This window comes from Sesamum indicum, linkage group LG2 (assembly GCF_026168435.1).
Source record: "Sesamum indicum cultivar Baizhima isolate 11 linkage group LG2, ASM2616843v1, whole genome shotgun sequence".
Lineage (NCBI taxonomy): Eukaryota > Viridiplantae > Streptophyta > Magnoliopsida > Lamiales > Pedaliaceae > Sesamum > Sesamum indicum.
Window position 1 is genome coordinate 15,901,719 of NC_142658.1, and position 17,810 is coordinate 15,919,528.

Here is a 17,810-nt window from a genome sequence, read left to right on the forward strand (position 1 = left end):
TCACATGATATTCCTCGGATACTTAAATCAACAAGTCATGCATGCAACGGGTTACTATATATACATTTTTTTTAATTATATGATTTCATGTGAACCACAAATATCAAAAGTGATCTAATAGTCACGGTGAATCCATACATATTAAGGTTCAGGATGTATCGAAACCAAGTAGTAAAGACCTTAATTTAATAAAACGAATACAAAGTTCGTTTGAAAATCGTAAGTAATATGTGGGAAGATCGCAACGAAACCTTCATAAATATATAAACCCACATCATATTGTATTTCCTATTGAATTAAATATATATGCGTTGTGCGTAAATATGTATATTTGGTCATCTATTTTATTTAAATCCTATTATTATATACCACGCCAAACACGGACTATAAATAGTATCTTATTGCAATTATTTTGCCGGAATTCCGGCCAATTATTTTGGTGCTATCTGAGTGGTATTTACAAATTATTAGATGCACCATATATACAATAATGTCATAAATATAAAATATTAAAATGATTACTTTTGTAGTATGATAATTTTAATTTAGTATTGATCTGGACATCAAATGAGCCTCCAATCATTTTAAATTCGAATAGTTGATGATTTTACCCTTTACTAAAGACAAAATCCACCAAAAATTATAATTCTAGCCAAAATTTGGCATGTGCCCACCACGTGAGCCCTAAATTCCAACCAAATTGTAATTTCTGATTAATATTGTCCTTAATTGTTAAACTTTTTAAAATTGCATGACTTCATTGCTAAATTAAATTAAAGAGCACCAAAATTTTAATTTTCCAAAGACCAATGCAAGAACCCATACATAATGTTTGGATTCGTTTTTTGAGTGTTTTGTTGTATTTTGTGGAGATAGAGAGACAAAAATAAAGATAAATAAGTATGTGTTAGAGATAGTATGTATGTTTGGATTTGTTTTTGAAAATAATTTAAAATAAGTATTGTATGTTTAATGTTGTGTTTTGGGAGACAAAAATTACTATTCATTATCAAATCATAGTCAAATCATGTCTTTTTTATATATATTTATGTATATGTATGTGTGTATATATGTATGTATTTATACTAAAACAGTTTAAAATAACTATATAAGGTGTTTCTGAATAATGACAAACATTTGATATGTTTTGACTCGTCCCAAAAATAACTTGAAAATGAAAACAAACATAGTGATAATGTTTTTTAAAATCATAACAATAGTTTTCTTCAAACATCTATGGTTCTTCTCAACATGTATTGTCACTAGATTATGAACTGCTATACTGAAAATCATGTAAAAGTTATAAAAGAAAAGCCTTAGATCAAAATATGCATGTATATAGATAGATGCATCCCCAACAACTATAAATGGTAAAAAATTGATAACTTACGAAAAAAAAAACTAAATATTACATTTTAACCACAATTTCTAATAAATCATAATTTAACCCTCTCAATTTTTAAATATTACAATTTCATTCGGAGGGCATCTTGATTTGAAAAAATAGTCAAATACAGTCAAAACTCTGTAAGAGGTCTTTCTTAAATATCACATGTTGATCAAACTTGCCGGGAACCTAGCCTAAAAGTGGAGTTATGGAAAATAACATTTTTTATTTCATAAGTTAAGCCCGATTTATTTTTGTTCTTATTCTTTTACGAAATTAGTATTTTTAATTCTGTAACTTACAAAATTTAATATTGTTGGCCCTCTCATCTACTGTTCTTCTATAATTTTATCGTTGTAAGAGCACGTAGACGTTAAGTATTTTTGGATGGAACGAAAATTTGTCCCTTTTTCCGCACTAGTATATGAATGTCCCATTTGACCTACTTGATAACTTGTGAAATACATGATTCTTTATGTTGTTTCTACTTGGCTTCAATTTATAAAAATATGAGAATGGTGGGATTTAATTTATATGACAGAAGAGAGAAATTTTCCTTTTTTCTACCCTAATTTCCTTAAAAAAAAAATATTTGTTTCCCGTAAAATGTAGTTATATTTCCCCAAAAGTGCACCACGCAAGATAGAAAATGCGTCGATTACCCTCTAGCCAAAAAATACTTAATGACCATGTACTGTGCACGTGGCCTATGCTGTTAAATTATAGATGGGAAAATGAATGAGGATCAAAAGTGCTAATTTTCGTAAGTTACAGGACTAAACTGATAATCTCGAATGAATGAGATCAGAAGTGAAACGGGTCTAACTTATGAGATCAAAAATACTATTTTCTCAGCGAAGTTACATATAAGAGTATAAGATAGAACAAACTTCAGGTGGGATAATTGTTTTACAATCTAACAGCGGTGCACTTGTGATTAGAACAAACCTCAAGAAGAAAGTGTGGACGTAATTTACCCAATCAATTATAGAGATATAAACCGAGCGACAGGATAGAGGGCATGACGAGGATAGCATGAATATAAAAAGTAATAAAGAGTCGTAGAAATGGATAAGATGCATGGTAGAAAATAAGGAAGGAGATTCGATCTAGGGAACCCGAGTTATGGAATCTGGTTGTCGGAGACAGACAAGAACTGGCTACGCAAGTGCAAGAAGTGAACTATATTTCCAAGTTGGACTGAAATTGAATAATTGAAGTATTGGATAACATTAACCTGAGAAGACACACTGTTTTGTTCTTGTTTACTTTATGACTGAATTAGTTAAAGAATGTGAATTTTTGAGTTGTCATCTGCAAGTTGCAATGACAGAACAGACAGACCCCCCCCACACCTTCTCCATCACAAATGAATTAATTATTACATTTAATTATGTACAAATACATTTGTATATGCAGACAAGATGTCTGATATTTTATGGTGCAATAATTCTTAATCTTGCATGTGATACATACTTTCTTGATTTCTGTACTTTGGATATTAGTAATTATGTCAATTTTCCCGGCCCATCATTCCCGGAATCCAGAAATAAGTAAGAATTATAAGAAAAAATCTTTGGATCAAAATTATGTGTGTGTGTATATATATATATATATATAGGACATTTCCTATGACTATAAATGGTCATAAACAGCGATCTATCACAAAAAACAAATAAAAAAAATGTAACATTTAACCATGAAGTGTATGGAAATCATGACATTTGACCCCTATAATTTTTTAAAATATTACAATTTGATTCAAAGGGCATTTTTGTTAGAAAAATAATCAAATTACAATCAATTTTGTGAGGGGTGAGTTTGAAATATTTAGGGATGGCAACGGAGTGGGTCTAGGGTGGGTTTGGTAAAACCTAGGACCCCCAGCCAAGAAAATTATGGATCCGAACTTGGACCTTGAACCAATCTCAGGTTGGACCCAGATAATATTTTAAACTGTCAAAAAATATATTTTTTACAAAATAATATTACAATAACTTTATAAATATATAAGACCGTTATATTTTTGAAAGGTTAAAATATTTTTTAGAATATGTTTTACTTATATAAATAAAATATTTATGAACTATTTATATCTTTAATTTAATTTATAAGATATTAGTTTATGTATTATATGTAAGTATAAATAATTTACACATATTTTTTATATATGTACAAATATATTTTATAAAAATATATTGGGGTGGGTTCGATTCCAAACCACTAAGACTCGGACCTGCTTTGGAACCCATTTAAGACTTCAAAATCCTCCCTAACAAACCGGCCAGGTCCAACCTGAACCCATTGCCATCCCTAGAAATATCACATGTAAAATTTATTGAAACCTTACTAGATGAAGTTACATCAAGGTGTGCAGTGGGCCGGACTGGGTTGGACCGGCCTAGGCCCACTTGAGACCACCCAACCCATGGCCCAGGATTGTCTAGGCTTGGTCCAATCGGGCTGGGCTAATGGTCTAGTCCAATTGGGCCATTTTTTTTTACATTTAATAATTTATAATAATTTTTATGTTATTCTTCTAATTAATTTGATATTAGTAGGATTATTAAACTTTTCAAACTTTAAAAAAATCAATTTTTTCGTTCTACTTTTAAAAATATATTTTTTGAGCTTGTTATTATTAAATTTCTTATTTTAAAATTGTTAGTTAAACTTTTATTTAAGTTCATTCTGTAATTTTTTTCTTGTTCTAGTTATAAGTTTTATTATAATTTTTTGTTAGATTTAATTTATTATTTATATATTTAATAAGACAACCACAATTAAATTTAAGAAATTGATCAAAATACCTTAAATTTATTAAATTGAATTTAGAAATTTACATATCAAATATAAAAAAGAAAATAAATAAATAGAAAATTAACCATAAATATTAAAGAACATATATTATATATTGCGAAAAATTATTCAGGAATCGTTTTCCAACTCGTACATATTTGATGATCCTTCTCCATACTGATATTGTGTGCGTGGATAATATAATCCTTTCAAAGCCAATGTCTTCTCCACCACTCTCTTGATCAAAAAATTTTGACGGTAAAATTGGTTTTTCATCATTATCATCATCCTCGCTATCGAATGTTGGTGGTTTGTATTTGTTCCCTTCGCGTTCAAATTGTTTCTTCCTCCATTCTTGATCAAACCAATCTTTTCATAAATCACAAAACTTTATTAACTTTGGACTTAATCGATTTCTTTTATCTATGATCGTCCTTTCACCTGCACTGAAAGCACTTTTAGAAGCTACTAAACACATTTGTGACATTAGTACATCACGTGCAATAGAAGAAAGAATTAAAAATTTTCTTGTTTTGACTTCCATCATCCCAAAATATCAAATTCATCGTGATCATTTTGCAATTGTAGTTGTACATAATGTGTTAACTCATACGACGATCTATATGTATTTGTTGTTTTAGTTTTCTTTAAATCATCTAAAATAGAAAAAATTCCAAATGGTCGACTGATTCTCTCTATGCTATGATCTATAGCATCTAAGCCATCCTTTACACAAAGATGTAATATATGACGAACACATCTACATGAAGTTATTTTCCACCAAACATTGATTTTCGGCATATTTAAATAGAAGTTGGGTTAGAAAAACTAATCTAGCAAGTCCTAATCTCATTTTCTCGTGTTTATAAATAAAATTATTTAAAGAACCACTTGGGGTTCTTTGCAAATGTTTTTGTGAAAGACATCGGCATTATCCCAACCAAGAAAGCAAGAAGTGGTGTGTCTAGTTAAAGTTTCGGTACCACTATTTTTTGTATGTTTAAAAGTTTTATTTTACAAACATGACATGTGGCTTGTTCTTGTTCCGTTATTAACTTAAAAAGCCCCAAATTTTACTAGTTTGATTTTGTAGTAGTCATAATAGAAAGGTTAGGGGAAGGAGTAGAACATACACTAGAGGACGAAATTCTTTTTTCCAAAAGGTCCGAATCTACTCATGTTTAAAAAAAACTAATATAACAATTAATCAAACAAATAATATAACAAATGCAATAATTAAATAATTAAAAGATTGAAAAACAACAATACTGAACAATTGACGAAATCTTCAAAATCAATAGCCGAGATTGACTTCCAAATATTATAATTTAATTTCATAATTTGTAGAATTGATAGAAAAAGAGAGATTTTGGCGAAAATAATACAAAAAATGCAGGCAAAAAAAAGGCAATGCAACATAATTTTAGCTCAATATTTTGACAACAAAAAGAAAAAAGGAGAGAGAGAGAGAAACAACCTAAACTTGCCCCTAATGTAGATTGCAACCAACGGTCATATTTTTTACCATTGGTTGGATCTAAATATATGGAGCCCAAACCAGCCCCCCCTTCCCCCCCCCCCCCCCCCCCACCCACCTTCTTGAACTTAGTATAAAATTTGGGTTGAGCCCAAATCATATTTTTATGGTTTGGGCTCAGCCCAAATAAGGAAAATAAATAAATAAACAGGTCTAATTGGTCCTGGGTCGATTCTGGACGGGTCCTGGGTCAGTTATGTCTTGGTCTGGGGTTCAACAGGGCTGGTTCATTGTCTGGTCTTGGGTTTAAAAATAAATACAATTGGGACTCATTTAAAAACTCAGGACACTTCCAAGACCAATTATGAACAGTAGTTGATTGGTCCTGGATCGGGCTTTTTTGAGTTGGTCCATGCCGATTTTGGACTGATCTAGACCACTGTGCACTTTGAAAGTTACATTTAAGATGGAATAAACATTAATCGGGTTAATTGTAATTTTTTAATTTAACATGATGTATTTGTAATTATAACAAATATCAATGAATGTAGTTATTTTTTTAATATATAATAATAATAATATATTTTTAAAATTTTAAATTATTTATATATAATATAAGTTAAATAATTTGTTGAATTTAGATCTTTTATTCTTTTTAAAATCTAATCGTTGAGATCAATTGATTAGATCGAACGATCTATATATGATAAAAAAAAGATCCAACAGACATTAAAATAAGAAATAATATATATTAAGTAAGGGTATAACGGTTATTTTCTAAAAAATTAACATCGTTAGTTGGATTTAACGAAGAGGGAGCGATTGAACTGAGTTTTACAAAACACATGGGAGCTTTTAACCTATTCTAAAAATAGAGGGGTTTTTTTGCAAATTTTTTAAAATATAGGGGGATTTTTATGCATTTTGTCCAAAAAAATAAGATTTTTAAAAAGAGTAAGAAGTTTCTAACTTTGTTTTTTCAAAATATTGATGAGAGGGGCTTATAGTAACTATTAACTACCATTCATCCGCAAAATGTATGCATGTGAACTAAAAGCTTGAGTCGATTCTTTATTTGTTCACTTGTTTTGAGGGATTTCGATATTTTAGAAAATTTGAGTTGATTTTTTAATTTTAAAAACTCGGGTCTTTTAAAAAGTTTTCTGATTCTTCTCCTACTCAGAATTTCAATGAGTCTTGAGTAGCTGGAAGTGGGTCTTCTATAGCCCCCTAGTCTAAGTCTCATTATCGAGTCATGGATATTGACAATTGTCATGTCAAGATGAGTTTGGCTAACCTAAATGTCGTTGTCGATTAAAAATTATAATTTTATTTATTTTTTAATTTTTTTATGAATTAAGTGAATATCTTTTTTTTATAATTTTTAATTTTTTTCACCCACTCCATTCATTCTTTTATAAATTTTTACTTTTTTAAAAAAATAAAAAAATGCAGTAGGGCAAAGTTGATAATTTCATACTTCCATCCAAAGATTATATAATTTCATCAAACATCGAGGGAGTATTTATAATTTTTTAAATAACAAAGAAATGTTTGTAATTATACCAAATATCATAAAAGTTTGTTGTAATTTATCCTCATATTAATACAGTTCTTTATAAATAGAAATATGTTGTATGTGTAAAAGAATATCACGATTAGCAGATAATAACCAAAATAGATTAAAAAAAATTCAAAAATACTATTTTGAATCTATTAAAGGTGAAAATTTTTATTCTACGTAGAAGATTTTTCTATAATGCGATATATTATGAAAAATATATAGTTGAAAATAAGAAATTGTGCATAACACGGATTCTATGCTAGTATATAATAACATATAAACTTTTATTGAGATAAAAATAGTAATTATATTATTACATTAATATTTGAATAAATTAAGTAGCTGAACAATGCTATTCAATCTATATATCAATATAATTAAGAATTATAAAATAATTTTATATAAAGGTGAAATAAGTTCTGACAGATCCGACAGAATTTGATAAAGTCTTAAACCTTAATCTGAACCTTAAACCCTTGTACAATTTCAATATTGCATATCAAAACCCTCCCTCTCTCTCTACACTGAGTGTGTATATCTGTGGGGGTTTTCACTCTCTCTGCGACCCAAGCCAGCCTACGCAGGCACCAGGTAATTCTTCTGTTTTCTGTTTATGAATGCTTCGATTCATATATGTGTGATAAAATTTTGTTAATCCTCTCATTTCTCCCTTTCCCGCTCTTTCCAATTGTTCGCAGTGTATAAGAGGGTTTAAGGCTGTGGCTGATTTGTTTGGGGATTTCGTATTTAGGCAAGTCTATTTCGCCGCTTTTCTGATTTTGGTTTCATCTGGTATTTTAAGTTCATTCCCATTTGTATACGTGTTTTTGCTATTTGTTCAGTGATTTTAGTCGATTACATTGTATCCAGGACAATTCGGCACAATTTTCTTGTACTTTCGACCTTTCTCCTGCATATATTGCAAACACTAGGAAGAGTTGATAAACTAGATTTCTAGTTAAAGTCTCATCGCACTTCAGTGTTTTTTGGTCTGGACTGATTGGCTTGAGACTAGTCCTTGATTAAAGGCTTCCGCTTGTTATAAGTTAGGAAATTCTCTTAACCATTGACCAGAGAAGATGGCTCACCCTGGTGGTGGTGCGGAGGCCCATGCCCGGTTCAAGCAGTATGAGTATAGAGCTAACTCGAGCCTTGTCCTCACTACTGACTCTCGCCCTCGCGACACCCATGAGCCTACTGGTGAACCAGAATCCCTTTGGGGGAAGATTGACCCAAAATCCTTTGGCGACCGAGCTTATAGGGATAAACCCCCTGAATTGGAGGAGAAACTCAAGAAATCCAAGAAGAAGAAGGACCGGGAGCCTGTTTTTGATGCTGCTCCTCCTAGGAGCAAGAAGAGGCGTCTTCAGGAGGAGAGTGTCCTCACTTCTTCAGATGAAAGTGTTTATCAGCCCAAGACGAAGGAGACGAGGGCTGCTTATGAAGCCATGCTCAGTGTTATTCAGCAACAGTTGGGCGGGCAGCCTCTCAATATTGTAAGTGGTGCTGCTGATGAGATTTTGGCGGTCCTCAAGAATGAAACCATCAAGAATCCTGATAAGAAGAAGGAGATTGAGAAGTTGTTGAACCCCATTCCCAACCATACTTTTGACCAGTTGGTATCAATAGGGAGGCTGATTACTGATTATCATGATGGTGGTGATGCTGGCGATGCTGCTGTTAATGGAGATGATAGTCTTGATGATGATGTTGGTGTTGCTGTTGAGTTTGAGGAGAATGAAGAGGAAGAGGAAGAGAGCGATCTGGATATGGTACCTGAGGACGAAGAGGATGATGATGATGTGGCAGAAGCGGATGGTTCTGGGGCTATGCAGATGGGTGGTGGAATTGATGATGATGAGGAGCAGGAAGCCAGCGAGGGAATGAGCTTGAACGTCCAGGATATTGATGCGTATTGGCTTCAAAGGAAGATCTCGCAAGCTTATGACCAGAATATTGATCCCCAGCAGAGTCAAAAGCTTGCAGAAGAGGTCCTGAAAATTCTTGCTGAAGGTGATGACCGTGAAGTTGAGACCAAGCTGTTGGTTCATCTGCAGTTTGATAAGTTTAGTCTTATAAAATATTTATTGCAGAATAGGTTGAAAGTAGTATGGTGTACCCGCCTGGCAAGGGCTGAAGATCAGGAGAAGAGAAAGGAGATTGAAGAGGAAATGATGGGATTAGGACCTGAACATGCTTCGATCCTGGAGCAATTACATGCCACTCGAGCTACTGCAAAGGAGAGGCAGAAGAACTTGGAGAAAAGCATTAGGGAGGAGGCTCGGCGACTGAAGGATGAAACTGGTGGAGATGGTGATCGCGAGCGTCGCGAGCTAGTTGATAGAGATGCCGATGGTGGTTGGTTGAAGGGGCAGCGTCAACTGCTTGACCTTGAGAGCCTTGCCTTCCACCAAGGTGGCTTGTTAATGGCAAACAAAAAATGTGAGCTTCCTGTGGGTTCTTATAGAAATCATAGGAAGGGTTATGAAGAAGTTCATGTGCCAGCTCTGAAGCCAGTACCATTGGCTTCTGGAGAAAAACTTGTGAAGATCTCGGACATGCCTGACTGGGCACAACCAGCTTTCAAAGGAATGAGCCAGTTGAACAGGGTCCAGAGTAAAGTTTATGAGACCGCACTATTCAGTGCAGAGAATATCTTATTATGTGCTCCTACTGGGGCTGGGAAAACAAATGTTGCCATGCTTACGATACTTCAGCAGATTGCGTTGAATATGAATGAAGATGGGTCTATTAATCACAACAATTATAAGATCGTATATGTTGCGCCTATGAAGGCTCTGGTCGCTGAGGTGGTAGGCAACCTTTCTAATCGTCTAGAGCAATATGGTGTCAAGGTTAAAGAGCTGAGTGGTGATCAAACATTGACACGTCAGCAGATTGAAGAGACTCAGATTATAGTGACAACCCCTGAGAAGTGGGACATTATTACCAGAAAATCAGGTGATCGGACATATACACAACTTGTAAAACTTCTCATTATTGATGAGATCCATCTTCTGCATGATAATAGAGGTCCTGTGCTTGAAAGTATTATTGCAAGAACTGTTAGGCAAATTGAAACCACAAAAGAACACATTCGGTTGGTTGGCTTATCTGCTACACTTCCCAACTATGAAGATGTGGCAATATTTTTGCGGGTTAAATTAGATAAGGGGCTCTTCCATTTCGATAATAGCTACAGGCCTGTTCCTCTGGCTCAGCAGTACATTGGGATTACAGTAAAGAAGCCATTACAGAGATTTCAGTTGATGAATGATGTGTGTTATGAGAAGGTTATCAGTGTTGCTGGAAAACATCAAGTGCTGATCTTTGTGCACTCAAGGAAGGAGACTACCAAGACGGCTCGTGCAATTCGTGATACTGCCCTTGCTAATGACACTCTTGGTAAATTCTTGAAGGAGGATAGTGCAAGCCGTGAAATTCTTCAGAGTCACACTGAGCTGGTGAAGAGCAGTGATCTGAAGGATCTATTGCCATATGGTTTTGCAATTCATCATGCTGGGATGGTTAGAGCTGACCGGCAAATTGTTGAGGAGCTTTTTGCAGATGGCCACGTACAAGTCTTGGTTTCTACTGCAACTCTGGCCTGGGGTGTCAATTTGCCTGCTCATACTGTTATTATCAAAGGTACTCAAATCTACAATCCCGAGAAAGGAGCATGGACCGAGTTAAGTCCTCTAGATGTCATGCAGATGCTTGGTCGCGCTGGAAGGCCTCAGTATGACACCTATGGTGAAGGCATAATTATAACTGGACATAGTGAATTGCAGTATTATCTGTCATTAATGAATCAGCAGCTTCCTATTGAAAGTCAGTTTATCTCGAAATTGGCTGATCAGTTGAATGCAGAAATCGTCCTAGGAACTGTGCAGAATGCTAAGGAAGCATGCAAATGGCTCTTATACACTTACCTTTGTGTTCGCATGGTGCGGAATCCTACCCTCTATGGTTTGGCACCTGATGTTCTGAAACGAGACGAAACGCTGGAGGAAAGAAGAGCTGATCTGGTAAGCATTACATATACTTCGTTCTCTGATTTCTTAAGATTTTGTCAATCCCTCTTTAGCTCTGTGTTTAGGTTGGTTCTGCCCTATTGTGAATACACTGATTTGAATGACAAAATACTAACACGAAGAATTTGTGTTTGTATAGTTGTATTTCACTTGTAGCAAGAGTCTATTTTGCTGTCTCTTTCTCTTTCTTTTTGCTTCTCTTTCTTTTTTTTTTGCGTGGTGGTGATTGCACTATTTGATGATTTTCTTGCTCTGCTTTATGCTTGCCTCGACCCTTGTCCCCCCTAAACCTGAAAAGGCAGAAAGTAAGAACAAAAGTAAGAAGATCAAAGTTCTTTTCATCTCTGGACGCTACATTTTTTGTTCTGATTTACTTTAAGAACTCTCAATATTTTACTCCGAAGTGGCTTCGTAACTCATCAGTTTTTCTGTTGAATAACTTCTCTTGTAATGCTATTTCAGATCCATTCAGCTGCTACAATATTGGATAAGAATAACCTGGTGAAGTATGATAGGAAAAGTGGCTATTTCCAGGTTACTGACTTGGGCCGCATTGCGAGCTATTACTATATAACTCACGGGACAATATCGACATACAATGAGCATTTGAAGCCAACAATGGGTGATATCGAGCTTTGTCGTTTGTTCTCCCTTAGTGAAGAGTTCAAATATGTAACTGTGAGACAGGATGAGAAGATGGAACTAGCCAAGCTTTTAGACCGCGTCCCGATACCAATCAAAGAAAGTCTAGAGGAACCTAGTGCGAAAATTAATGTTTTACTTCAAGCATATATTTCACAGTTGAAGCTTGAAGGACTGTCATTAACATCTGACATGGTTTTTATTACTCAGGTTGGTACTGCATTTTTCTATTTGAGTTTCCATTTTTTCAAATTTTGATTCTCTTCTTGTAGATGCTGCCATATTTTTTCTATAATAATTGTTTTGAATATGTGCGATTCGTTTGCAGAGTGCTGGACGTCTAATGCGCGCGCTGTTTGAGATAGTTCTGAAAAGGGGATGGGCCCAATTGGCCGAGAAGGCATTGAAACTATGCAAAATGATAGGCAAGAGGATGTGGAGCGTGCAGACACCACTCCGCCAATTCCATGGTATTCCAAATGAAATTCTGATGAAGTTGGAAAAGAAAGATCTGGCCTGGGAAAGGTACTATGATCTCTCTTCACAGGAGATTGGTGAACTCATTCGTTTTCCTAAGATGGGAAGAACACTCCATAAATTTATTCATCAGTTCCCGAAGCTAAACCTGAGCGCACACGTTCAACCAATTACTCGCTCTGTTTTGAGGGTTGAACTGACCATTACCCCCGACTTCCAGTGGGATGACAAGGTCCATGGGTATGTGGAGCCGTTTTGGATCATTGTTGAGGATAATGATGGCGAATATATTCTTCATCATGAATATTTCATGCTGAAGAAACAGTATATTGATGAGGATCACACTCTGAATTTCACCATACCCATATATGAACCGCTACCTCCTCAGTACTTCATTAATGTTGTGTCTGATAGATGGCTAGGGGCGCAGACTGTTCTTCCAGTTTCTTTCAGGCACCTCATTTTGCCTGAGAAGTATCCACCTCCAACGGAGTTGCTGGATTTGCAGCCACTTCCTGTGACAGCATTGCGGAACCCAGCATATGAAGCCCTTTATCAACAATTCAAGCATTTCAATCCTGTCCAGACCCAGGTCTTTACCATCTTGTATAACTCAGATGACAATGTTTTGGTTGCTGCGCCCACTGGTAGTGGGAAGACCATATGTGCTGAGTTTGCCATTCTAAGAAATCATCAAAAAGGACCTGATGGTGTCATGCGGGCTGTGTATATTGCTCCTATTGAAGCTCTTGCAAAGGAACGGTATCAAGATTGGAACAAAAAATTTGGGGAGGGTCTTGGAATGAGAGTGGTTGAGTTAACTGGGGAGACTGCAACAGATTTGAAGCTTCTTGAGAAAGGTCAAATAATTATCAGCACCCCTGAGAAATGGGATGCTTTGTCCCGCCGATGGAAACAGCGGAAGCATGTTCAGCAGGTTAGTCTCTTCATTATTGATGAGCTTCATTTAATTGGGGGTCAAGGTGGTCCTATCTTGGAAATCATTGTCTCTAGGATGCGGTACATTGCTAGTCAGCTGGAGAACAGAATTCGTATTGTCGCACTGTCAACTTCTCTTGCGAATGCCAAGGATCTGGGAGAATGGATTGGTGCCACATCTCATGGTCTTTTCAATTTTCCTCCTGGCGTTAGGCCAGTGCCTCTTGAAATTCACATTCAGGGTATTGACATTGCTAATTTTGAAGCCAGGATGCAAGCTATGACAAAACCTACTTACACTGCAATCATGCAGCATGCTAAGAATGGAAAACCTGCAATTGTGTTTGTTCCTACCAGGAAGCATGCCCGTCTCACTGCTGTGGATCTGATGACATATTCGAGTGTGGACAGTGAGCAAAAGCCCTTGTTCTTATTACAGTCTGCAGAAGAGCTGGAGCCATTTGTTGCCAACATCAAGGAACCTATGTTGAAGGAGACAATTCAATTTGGAGTCAGTTATTTGCATGAGGGTCTAAGCAGCACAGATCTGGATATAGTGAAAACACTTTTTGAAACAGGGTGGATTCAAGTCTGTGTGATGAGCAGCTCGATGTGTTGGGGAGTCCCACTGTCAGCGCATCTGGTGGTGGTTATGGGAACACAGTATTATGATGGCAGGGAAAATGCTCACACTGATTATCCTGTCACTGATTTGTTGCAGATGATGGGTCATGCCAGTCGACCTCTTGTAGACAACTCTGGAAAATGTGTCATCCTTTGTCATGCACCACGTAAAGAATATTACAAGAAGTTTCTGTATGAAGCCTTCCCAGTGGAAAGCCATTTGCATCATTATCTGCATGATAATCTAAATGCTGAGGTTGTTGTGGGAGTCATACAAAACAAGCAGGATGCAGTAGACTACCTAACTTGGACATTTATGTACAGAAGGCTCACACAGAATCCGAACTATTATAATCTTCAGGGTGTCAGTCACAGGCATCTTTCTGATCATCTCTCAGAGCTCGTGGAGAACACTATCAGTGATCTAGAAGCAAGTAAATGTGTCGCTATTGAGGATGAATTTTTGTTGTCACCTCTGAATCTTGGCATGATTGCTTCTTATTATTACATCAGTTACACCACAATTGAGCGCTTCAGTTCTTCTCTGACTTCTAAAACAAAGTTGAAGGGTCTTTTGGAAATTTTGGCCTCCGCTTCAGAGTATGAACAGCTTCCAATAAGACCTGGTGAAGAAGAGTTGATACGTAGATTAATCAATCACCAGCGCTTCACCTTTGAGAACCCAAAGCACACGGATCCAAACGTGAAGGCAAATGCTCTATTACAAGCTCACTTCTCTAGGCAAACGATAGGCGGAAACCTGGCTTCCGACCAACAAGAGGTGCTAATTTATGCAAGCAGGCTGCTTCAGGCCATGGTTGATGTTATTTCAAGCAATGGCTGGCTTAACCTGGCCCTCCTTGCCATGGAAGTCAGTCAGATGGTAACCCAAGGAATATGGGAGCGCGACTCCATGCTCCTCCAACTGCCTCACTTCACAAAAGAATTGGCCAAGAGGTGCCAGGAAAATCGTGGGAAAAGTATTGAGACAGTCTTTGATCTGGTAGAGATGGAGGATGATGAAAGACGAGAGCTCCTGCAAATGTCAGACTTACAGTTAATGGATATTGCTCGTTTTTGTAATCGTTTTCCAAACATTGATTTGACTTATGAGGTGCTGGATAGTGATAATGTTAGAACTGGAGAAGATGTTAGTGTGCATGTCAGTCTTGAACGAGATCTTGAAGGAAGGACAGAAGTCGGACCTGTGGATGCACCCAGATATCCTAAATCAAAAGAAGAAGGGTGGTGGCTGGTGGTTGGTGACACGAAAACTAACCAATTGCTTGCTATCAAAAGAGTTGCTCTTCAGAGGAAGTCCAGAGTGAAACTTGACTTTACTGCCCCTGCGGAACCTGGAAAGAAGACATACACACTGTATTTTATGTGTGATTCTTATCTAGGGTGTGATCAGGAGTATAGCTTCACAGTAGATGTCAAGGAGGCAGCAACTATGGAAGAGGATAGTTGAAGATGATGAGCGATGCCAAGCAAAACTTTGATGACTGGATATTCATGTAAGCATCGATCTCCATAAATTGTTTTCCCTGTTCTTTTCGTTCCTTGCATATATATACAATTTATTTATTTTATCGATGTTTGTCAAAATGTTAAATAGTTTACCACAGAAGCCTATACCCATGTTAATTGCTGCATCAATTGTTTGAAGCTATAGTCTGTTCGTTAATCACATGGTTGCCAAAAGGCTTGAGAATGAACACCTTTTCTAGGGAGATAAGCAAGTCCGTTCCAAGAATATGCTTAAAAGATCTTCATCTTCAGTGCTTTTTGAGGAATGAATTTATTCAGTCACACAGGTTTAAATGTTTCTGACAACCAGCATGGCTCATTGATATGGTGTGTTTGACTGAGTTGTCTATTGGGGAAACCACGCCCTTGATCTCATTCTTGTTCTTGAAACTTGTAGATGAATTTCAAATGTTTCATGTTTGCTAGTCATTTGATATTCGTGACGTTAAAAACAATACCAACATATTTCCAAATTTCTGTTGACAGAGACTCTGGTTTGCTGAGCTAGCTGCGTAGAATGCAAGTGCTAATATAGCGGTTTTGGCCCGATGAGATGTGTACAACACCTACTTGGCGAGGCGTAAATCTGTCGTTTGTTGTAGAATGATATTAACTGCTACTTGTTTTGTAATGACTCTTTTATCTCTGGTTACATTGACGTTCAATAGCTCCTAACTTGCTCCTGTTGTATTGAGAATCTGGGATTTGGAAAATTTGTTTCTGAGATTGCAATCTAATTAACTTTTGTCTGGAATTTTTGGAGTGTCGACTGTCACAGGACCAGCTCAGTGCATAATTTGCATGGTGTTCTTCTGCTCCATGCGCCCGTATCTCTTATCAATTGAAGAATATTTGTCTCAATACTGACATGTTAATTCAAAAATAAAATTAAATTGTAGATGCCATTCATTTTTGCAGAATTTTGTTAATATTTGATTTAATAATTTTAGAAGTGATATTTGTAGAGAGGTGTAATATATATATTTTATTTGAAACAATGAACTATTATTAATTGAAATAATTCAATTGTAATAATTAAAGTTGGATATCAATACTTAGTAAAGACAATTAAAATAATCACATTTGATCAATAATATAAAAAAAATAAAATTTAAAAAATATCTATCATGCAGTAGAATAACAATCTACGTATATAATAAAATTTGACTTTTAAAATCACGGGGCATCAATTTGATCTAAGCCTTAATAACATAAAGAGGTGGAATCAAAATTGGACACAAATCTTGACGGTTGAAAATATCAAATAACTTTGTCTCATTAGCAGCCTATTTTTTCCTTTACTAAAAAGACTTCCCACTTGCAAACAGAATTCCAAGTTATATAAATTGGCTCCATCAAAATTTGAAGTGGACACAATTTTGTGATCAGAATATTCTCCAGAAGTACTACTTACCGTTGTTGATTTGCACCTGTAAATAATGCAAAAGTCACTGGCACATCCTTTATATATTTATATATATATATAAATATTTAATGTAAATATATTATTTATTTTTTGTAAAATTAATTACCTAAGTTATATAAAGATAAGAAAATAAGTTAATATAAATATTTTGATTTAAAAAAAATTAATAAAAATGATTGAGTCCCTATATTATAAATGATTACGATTTGAAAATTATGATAAATCAGTATTTGTATTCGAGACCGAAACATATCTATGCAAAAACTTAATTTTAATTAAGAATTTAGCTGTGATCAAAATATTTACTATGAGTTTTAGTTACATGCAAACACAAAAACTAATGACCGTTGTGTTATTCGGAGTAATTAATAATCACCACAATTTTTTTACTTTTAACTACATAGTTAACTCATATTTCTTCCAGTGTTGCTGCTAAACTGTATGTGGTCAAGAAAAATGACAGTAGACCAACGGAGTCTTAGTTTAATGATTAAAATTAAAATTTTATAGAATAAGATTGAAAAATAAATCAAATTATTAGATATTTAATTTATAATCGATCGATAAAACCTCGTTTTGAGCTCGAATCTTTAAACTTAACACATAACAAACCAAAACTTGAGCACAATCTTTCCTTCCATATGGTGTGAAGTTAATCTCGAGTTCAATTTGCTTAGAGACAGAATAATAAAATATACTTGAAAATATTAAATTGTTCGAGCTTGGTTCATACCCAATCAAATTAATTAAGCTTGTCCAACTTTAAATAGATTATTAATCAAACCAAATTCGAACATATTTTTTCAATCTCGATAATAATTTAAATGAATTTGAACAATATTATAGTGTGCTTGGCTCAATCTATTTACATTCCTTCGTAAACAAATATAAAGTTATAAATTCGAATTCCA

General features: G+C 35.2%; 1 protein-coding gene across 4 annotated transcripts; it reads left to right on the top strand.

Annotated features, from left to right (window-relative positions):
• Positions 1 to 7,664: 7,664 nt before the first annotated feature.
• LOC105155825 (DExH-box ATP-dependent RNA helicase DExH12) lies at positions 7,665 to 16,227 on the top strand. Of its 4 annotated transcripts, none has more exons than XM_088877486.1 (6): positions 7,665 to 7,818; positions 7,926 to 7,978; positions 8,098 to 11,255; positions 11,724 to 12,113; positions 12,232 to 15,460; positions 15,960 to 16,227. In XM_088877486.1, the coding sequence occupies exons 3-5, from the start codon at positions 8,307 to 8,309 to the stop codon at positions 15,412 to 15,414; spliced, it is 6,522 nt and encodes a 2,173-aa protein (XP_088733612.1). In that variant the 5' UTR covers positions 7,665 to 7,818; positions 7,926 to 7,978; positions 8,098 to 8,306; the 3' UTR covers positions 15,415 to 15,460; positions 15,960 to 16,227. The 4 variants fall into 4 exon arrangements, with proteins under 4 accessions (XP_088733612.1, XP_011070097.2, XP_088733613.1 ...); XM_011071795.3 differs by having other exon boundaries at positions 8,278 to 11,255; XM_088877487.1 differs by having other exon boundaries at positions 8,302 to 11,255.
• The last annotated feature ends 1,583 nt before the right edge of the window (positions 16,228 to 17,810 follow it).